Source organism: Austrofundulus limnaeus, unplaced genomic scaffold (assembly GCF_001266775.1).
Source record: "Austrofundulus limnaeus strain Quisiro unplaced genomic scaffold, Austrofundulus_limnaeus-1.0 Scaffold102, whole genome shotgun sequence".
Lineage (NCBI taxonomy): Eukaryota > Metazoa > Chordata > Actinopteri > Cyprinodontiformes > Rivulidae > Austrofundulus > Austrofundulus limnaeus.
In genome coordinates this window covers 797,976-806,575 of record NW_013952504.1, presented here as the reverse complement: position 1 = coordinate 806,575, position 8,600 = coordinate 797,976, and the positions used below count along the sequence as shown (strand labels likewise).

Here is an 8,600-nt window from a genome sequence, read left to right as displayed (position 1 = left end):
CACACACACATACATACATACATACATGCACACACACACACACACAAAAAGAACCATCCCAATGTTTACAAAGATAAATTAGTAACATTAAACATTATTTCACATCTAATTCTCATAAATATTAAAAACTATAAATATGATTTTAATCCAGATTTAGTTTTGCTTTTTTCCCCTCTTTAAATCATTTATCCTGAGCTCATTAATTTTATTTAATATTAGGATTAAAAGCAGTGTTACACACCCCACAACAAAGCAGATCATTTCACAAAAAGGTGCATGCACACAGATCAATCTGGACTTCAGGGAAACTCACCTGGGGAGCCCCTGGAGTGTCCAGGACCAGATCGGGCAGATTTCTGAGCAGTTTGTCAAAAGAGGACTCCATGTCACTGTGAGACAGAACAGTCCTGCACAGGTCAACCAGCAGCCTGGATGTGAGCTCCCGGTGGCTGGCCTTGGCCTCCAGGGCCAGAGACACGGCCAATGAGGGCACCTCGCTATGCATGGGCCCCAAGTTCAGCTCTGCAAGCAGTTCCTGGGTTTGATTTAAAAAAAAAAAAAAAAAGCGTGGGAGACAAAACGTGTTTTTAGTTACATGGAAAATTCTGAATTGATTTCCAAATGACAAAAAATAGTTTTCTCAGCATTATTCTGCCATTTTAAAAAGAGTCAGTCGAGTTTGCTTTGCTGTTTGTCCCAATAAAGTTACTGTAGCTTCATGTAGGTGAAACGTAATAAAGCCGTGTGTTTTCACAGCTTTTTCCATTTGTAAATGACCATAAATTATTTAAAATGAAATTTGCATTGTGTGGATTGTTTATAGATGTTTGCCTGTTTTTGATGTAAACTGTGTGGGTTGTTCATAAATGTTTTTGTTTTAATTTAATAATACAGTATTTGTATTTTCAATTAGTTTATTTTTGTTTGTTTGTTTGTACCTCATGGGATGCCATAGGCCTTTGAAAAGCTGGCAGTAATTAGTTCGAACAATGAATGGCTGGAAAGCAACTGACAGCAGGACTTAAACTGTTTGCTGTGTTAAAGAAACAAAGATCTTATGCTTTGCATTCCCCTGGTGAAAGCAGCGAGGTACGTTTTGTTTATTTCACTTGTATTACGAGCCCATGTTCTTATTTTAATGTTTGTATACGTTTGTTTTAGTTTTCACGGTGATAGTGATAGTGATTGTGTTGATCCTGGTGATTTGGTGATCATGGAGCACCAGCTGAAAATAAAATTTTTTTTTAAAAACTCATCGAGGCTGTGCTGAACTTTGTCAAGGGGGCTGCTACATATTTTCTCCCTAAATATATGTTTGTAAGTAACAGTTCAAGGTTTCATAACAGATGTCTTTAATATTGCCTGAAATGTTTGATTTGTGTATAACTTTCCATTCATAAACAAGATGCTAATTGCATTAGCTTGAAGGCAATTTCAATATTAAGTTAGCATCTTGTGCTAATTGTTAGTCAGTAGCCTGTAATCGTAGTTTATTTTTTAAACATGATACAGTGCATGTTTCATTAGGCACAGCAATATATAGTAAATCAGTGATTATGTAAAATAAACCATAGTTATTTAAGGTTTAAAATAGTCAAAATGCATTGGCTTTATCACAGTGTTCCGATGGTGTGTGGTGTAATCCAATTTAATTGGAAGGTGCCTAAAGATTCCCACTTACACACGGCTTTCCATAAAATTGATGGCTGCAAAACTAAATCTATGTCCACAGAGCTTATTTACTTCATAAAGTTACATTCTGTAAAACTTACAGCTACTTCGTTTGTGTCTCCATGTTCAAAGTACTCTTTGACTATGGGTGCGACCGTCTTCTCAAAGTCCCTCTCGTCCAGCGGAGGCACCACAGTCTCATACACACAGTTTTCCTGTCAAAACACAATCACGTTCCAAAATCAGAACACAACGTATTTCTTACTGGTTTGTGTGCCGTCTTGATATGAAGCCTACGGCATCATGTTAATCCAAACCTGCAGATAAACATCAGAGACGTTACCTGAGCTTCGTCGTAGTTAGGGTCTTTCTCATCTACTTCAACTGGTTCGTAAACTTCACCAGTCTTGCCCCACACACCTTTTCCTCCTGCCCCACCTGCAGACAACAAGCAGGAATAACATTACACAGGCTGTGTGAGATTAGCTCATGCTGATGAAGCTTGCAATAATATTTTAAAAGGATAATGAGAAGTTCAGGGTTTGATGTCTTCAACGACTTAGCAACCTGAACATGAACTGGTTTTGAGAAGAAACTAAGCTTCTATAAAATGACCTCTCTAAAATGCAACAAAAAGTTACAAAGGAGTTTGTCCAAAATAATAAATGTATCCAAATGTAACTAAAATGTATTTTTAAATTATTTATTTACTTAAAAAAAATCAAACTTAAGAAGTCTAGGGTCAAACAAAAAGTGTGCTTGAAAGACTACCAGTATATAATCCCAGATAAATTATCCTAATTTGCTCATTAGGGGTTTTACTTTATCCAGGTTGGGGAAATTATCTGTAATAATTTCCACTTTATCTCTAATGTTACCATTAGTAGCTCTAAATATTTAGAATCTGTGTGGTATTTTCCACAAATCATGTAATGAATGTGCTGATGTGACATTTTTGGTGCTAAACTATGTGTCAAACCCAAGGCTCATGGGCCAGATACGGCCTTTGTTATCATTTTTTAAAATCAGTTTAATGGATTGGGATTATATGCATTACTAAAAAACTAATAATAGAAAAAGTTAATTATTTAAGAAAGGCATGAAAGACAAGATAAAGTGCCTTCTCAACTTTGATCTTTTTTAATAAGTTATATTTGCTCTAAACTCTATATCAGAAAATATATTCTGGATCTTGATATGATAATACATTTTAGGACTGCACAATATATCAAAACTTTAGCATTATCATGCAATAGACATTTTGCTAAAAACTACATAAACTACAATAAATGGTTGGCTCAAATGTCTGCATTTATGCATTTTGTCAATCACACAAAAGCCTGAAATATTTGACCAATCAAATTGAGTCCTTCAAATATTTGGCCAATTAGATGGCTCTCTGATGCCTGTCCCTACCTACCTACATGAACTCAAATAGATAGCAAACAACTGAGCAAGTATTTAGACATTAAGCTATGATCCACTTTTAGCAATACTTAAGTATTTGTTTGTTTATCACAAGTAATATCGTCATTGCAATATTATGTTATCAAACATTGCATGTTTTCCTAATATTGTGCTAATACCTTTGAAAACTAAGTTTAATTTATATCTGTTTTCACAAAATATTAACTCAAACCAAGGACCAAGCTTTTAATTTTGAGCCTCTTAAATAAAAGAGTTTGTTTAAACAATCGCTCTGTTCACTCAGGCCACCTAACCTCTCAGATGAAACACATTTTTTCTTGTGCCTTTAAAGAAAACGATTCTGCTCTAAATCAATAATGGCACATTTTGCTTTTAGAGACAACTACAAGTCAGTTTGGAGAGTGACTACAGAGACTACAACTTAGTGCTTTTCCTAAATGCAATGTTGCAACACAGAGAACTGCATCTAACATACAGCTTAGTCTACATCTTTTGTGTAGGCTCGTACAAAAAACAGCTGTGTGGTATGAGGTCACCTCCGTCAGATTGTAGAAATCCTGCTGCTAAAGCAGCTTGAATGCATACTTTAAATCTGCATTAACCTCATTAGTTAGCTCATCCTACATTACAAATTTGCCCTGTACAAACAGTTAGTCTGTACCCATGTTTGCCTACACATAAAATGCAACAAACTCACCACAACAACCCCCTCAAAAACTACAATGTCTAGTTTTGATGCAGGAGAGCTTGAATTACAGGGGACCACTAATGTGGCAGCACTGTTGTGTAATCAAAAAAGAATGGGAGTCTGTGCCAAGAAAAAGCTGGACATGCCTTTAATCTACTGCCCATGGGAAGAGCAAAGAGGCTGAACACCACTGCAGCCGGAAGAGACATCTAAATACTGTCCATGAGCTAATTCAAGAGACAGACGAACCATTATAAAACAGTGACACAAGCTAAAATCTGACCTGCTTACACATCATTACCTGGGGAAAATATATAAGTAAGCAACCGCTAGGACAGAAGAAAACTACCTTTACATAGACTAAAAATGGACAATAATGTAGTCGAAGGTCAATATCCAACAATAATACGATTTGATTCAACTGATGAAATTGTCACCAGAATAATAAACAAATACACATATGTACTATTAATTTCCGTCAGACAATTTTAATTATCTTGATTTAATAAAATCCTTAAAATGACAATAAAATGAATACCTTTTGAAACGACAACAAGTGTTTTCGAGCAAATGTAAATATACTTGGCACAAAAACGTAGGAAATTTGTGTTTGGTGGAATATTTATTTGTTGTAACAATGCTTCTTGGCAACAAATTTATACTGGGCAACTAGGGGGTACCAGAAGCTCAAAACAAGTGTCAATAGCAAAATAAGCTGTTTTGCAATGGCAAAGAAGATTTGGCCATTTTTTTTCATGTGCACAACCAACAAACTCAGCTGTACTGCTTATCCCACACATGCAGTGGTGGGCACTAGACCCCTAAAGCATAATAGCGCTAACTGCAGATCTAAATTTCTTGTTGCCATAAATTAAGCAGGTAAAAGTTTAAATTCTTTATTATTTTGATGTGTAGACGGTAGCGTTGGGCATAATCGTATCGTGTGTGATTAATCGTCAGAAAAACATTAATCGATTATTTTTGGGCACTTGATGATTAATATGATTAATGCCACCAGTCCGCTCAATGCTCCTCTCTGCGTTCAATATGACCAACATTAAAACAACAAAAAAGTTCTGTAATTTATTTATCGTAACTCCAGTTTTTCTTGGTCTATCAACACCATTAAAAATTTGATGTGTAGCCTGAAGTCTGTAATTTTGACAAAATTTGGAACAGATCTTTGCAAAGAGCAAATCTTTCCCACTAAATTGGTCATGTGACCAGGACATGAGGGTGTCCAGGAACTCCAGCGCATTAATCGCCAAATTAATCGTTATTGGCTAAATACCACAATTAATCGTGATTAATTATTTTGCCAATATTGCCCAACCCTAGTAGACGGTTTCCTGTCTTCCGTGTTTCGCTTTCCGTCACCAATCCATCCTGTACCCAGAATGCATTGCTTCAGTTCTCTAATAAAACAGTTTAAAATTACCAGTATATTCTGCATGCTTTCTTACCAAGATGACCAAGAAGCTGCAGAAATAGCAATCCTCAAAAACTGTTTATTTATCATGAGTCATAAGTCTGTTTCAACAAATCACCTCCCCAAACTGCGGCGATATGTGCAACGCTGTAAAAGTAAAGTAACGTGCCTCTAGTCTGCAGTATTATGCAAAAGTGGCACATGTTATCACTGGAATATACTCTGGTGAACTCTGAATCAATTTTGCGCTTTAAATTAGCTTCCAGTAAGTTTTATTAAATGCAAGTGATTAAAATCCTGCAGACCTAAATAATTTAGCAAGCACTGCAGAACTTGTGCGACTAGTGGCTTTCCAATGATATTAGATTTATTGCCAAAAAGCAATGTTACAAGTTATCTCCCAAACAATTTACTTTTTTTGTGCCAAGTTGATATAAATTCTTCACATTAGTATTGAGGAGAATAATCCTTGTATAGTGCACAAAATGGTGTTTAGATTTTGCTTATCCTGTAATGGAAATTTCCAGAAAAGCTTTGCTGAACAGATGGTAAGGCAAGAAAGAAGCACGTTAAAAAAGGTGTGAGCTGCTCACGATCAACCAGCCATTTGCTTACAAACGAACAGGTTTACAGCTCATCAGTGAAGAGCCAACAACTGGTAACAACAGTGGGAAACAGTGACTCTTTGAAGCACTAAGATGTGCAACATCCAGACTTCTTCAGTCATCTAAGCTGTGGTAATGATGATGATGTTGCCCTTGGAAAAACTCAACCTGAACAATCCTTTTGAAAGCGTACCAAAAACAAAACAAAACAAAAAAGGAACAGATAGATCTTACCTTTCTTTGGCAAACCTCTGCCCTTTCCCATCCGTGACTTTCGGTCCATCAACTTGCTCTTGGGACTCGTAGGTACAGCAGAGGTTCCCCTGCTCACATCCCCATTGTCACTAAGGGAGTCCCCCCTGCCCGAGTCCCTGGAGGAGTTCTTTCTCAGCCTCCGCTTCGCCTTCGCCTTGAGACGCGCCTCCTGGATGGTGTTGCTGGATGAGGACAACCAGTTACCGTTGATCTCGTTGTTGGTATTTCTACTGTTGATAACCGATCCTCCATTGTCCTCCTCTCCAGAAAGAATGAAGTCACTGAGATCTGCAGCTCCTGTTGGATTGAAATTATGATGTCAGCAAGCTGATGGATGCAGCAAAATAAAGAAGGAGTGTGTATAATTTAGGTGCCGAGGGTTTACATCATAACAAGGCAATCTACGTGTAAAGATTAAAAGAATGCTTCAATAGAAGTTCAACCACAAAATGTAAGAGTTGTAAAAAACAACACAGAGATGTGCAAGGAAACTAGCAAATGTACCACTTCCACATGAGAAAGCCCCACTGCCCTACATCAGATACAGCTGTGTGTGTGTGTGTGTGTGTGTGTGTGTGTGTGTGTGTGTGTGTGTGTGTGTGTGTGTGTGTGTGTGTGTGTGTGTGTGTGTGTGTGTGTGTGTGTGTGTGTGTGTGTGTGTGTGTGTGTGTGCTCACCAACAGGGTTTGCATTCAGCCAAGCCTCGCAGTCAGCTGCCATGTTTTACAATAGAAATGGTGTTCTATGCAGAAAAGGGCCGTCCAACAACACAAATGACTCGGTACCTTCAAAGATAAGAAAATCAAACGAAAACTGAAAACGACTCGAGTGTGTATGAGGCGATATGTCCAGACGTGTTGGGACTTATGTGTTTCTCCCTCCCCCTTCCTTTCATTCAAAGTCACTGCTGTTGATCAACAAAGGCTGTGCGGTTTTAATAAAACATTTCTGTATCTAGCTGTACATACAGAAGATAACCGCAACCATATAACAACATATAATTATAAGCAGTTGTTGACCTATCTTGTCTTCGAAGCTATTTTACTAAAGGTTGCAAAAAAAGATAGCAGATGTGCGCTGCATTTAACTATTAAACACGAGTTACTAACTTAAATTCACAACAACGCAATACTACGATACACATATTTAAAAAAATATATACCTTATTAGCTATTTTAGCTCACAGCACAAACCCCAGCCGTCTCTCACCAAGCTACTTACAACGCTGTTCTGTCGTTGTTTTTGTTCCACTTACCCAGCAACGCAGTCACGTGGTCCAGTGTTTTTATTTTCTGATTGGCTGAGAGGAGGGGTCTGTTCACCCGTCAGCCAATGAAAATGCAACACGGGAATTTCTTCTCGCAAATTCCATGAGGTACGGCTGTTTATGAAGTGCTTCCCTCTATCGGTTTTACCGTGGAACTGCACACTTAGATTTAAATGTCACTTTGCAAAGTTAAAAAAAAATGCTGATATTGAAACTGGTAATTAAAATTGTGAAAATATAATTGATGCTAATTAATGATAATTAAAAACACATTTTTTTGTGGAAAAAAAATATTCCAACACGGCATGAAAGCATCTGTGCTACATCATGTGACATGGTTTAATATTGCATCATCTCCAAAAACTGCTGCATTTCTCCCCTAAACAATCAAATAATAAATATTTTAAACAGAAAATAAAGGCCTAAAAGTAGATCAGCACGACAAATATAAATACATCTGAACACGAACATCCAAGACGCAAAATCCTTCAAATAAAATAAAGTAATTTTAGCCATAAACATTATTATGAAATTATAAAACACACCAGAGTCTCAGACATAGTTTGTGCATATTGTGTAAATTATAGCACACCTAAATATTTACTTGAAAAAAGCACCTCTAAAATACAAATGAAAAAGTGCAACTTTCCTGTCTCTGACACAAAATAAAAAGAGAACTTTTATGACGAACCATTCAGCAAATGATTAATTAATAAAAAGTTATTTTTGTGTAATTTAGGTTTATAAAAAGAGCTCAAGTATTTACTCTCATAATATATTATGGGTGAATGAAAATGCTATTGTAGAATTATTTAAAATTAAGGATAAACAACAATGAACATTACTAAACAAATAACTTTCCAATCAACACTAGCAATGCATTTTGAAACTGTTATTTGTTTAAAATATCAGTCACCAACCAAAATCTGCTGCTTCACAATTCATCAACAACAAAGTAAATGCTGTGGTACAATAATATGTACTAAAATCACATACTTAAACTATGTTCACCTGCATTATACGTACTGTACCAATCACCAGAAATACAGTTTGACAATCATATAGTTTCATAAAACACATAGGTACAGAAAATTTAGAATTTGGTAGAAGCAGTTTCCTGTATTCTGACGTATTTTAACAGACTGTTAAATATACCTATACCCACTTAAGTAAATATTTGATTTTAAAATCTATTTTAGAGACAGATTTTTCATTTAATTTGTTGCATCATCCTGGTTTTAAACTCACTGCTATGGC

General features: G+C 36.3%; 1 protein-coding gene across 1 annotated transcript in view; it reads right to left on the bottom strand.

The window, feature by feature from the left end:
- The window catches only part of pdcd4b (programmed cell death 4b), a 13,128-nt gene extending 5,801 nt beyond the window's left edge, over positions 1-7,327 (bottom strand). Inside the window, exons 1-6 of the mRNA XM_014013501.1 lie at positions 7,239-7,327; positions 6,754-6,861; positions 6,056-6,373; positions 2,015-2,109; positions 1,773-1,886; positions 314-535 (exon numbers count right to left, since the gene is read on the bottom strand). Of these exons, the coding sequence (XP_013868955.1) occupies positions 314-535; positions 1,773-1,886; positions 2,015-2,109; positions 6,056-6,373; positions 6,754-6,796 (792 nt within the window). The 5' untranslated portion in view covers positions 6,797-6,861; positions 7,239-7,327. The remainder of the gene's footprint in view (positions 1-313; positions 536-1,772; positions 1,887-2,014; positions 2,110-6,055; positions 6,374-6,753; positions 6,862-7,238) is intronic.
- Between the last annotated feature and the right edge of the window lie 1,273 nt (positions 7,328-8,600).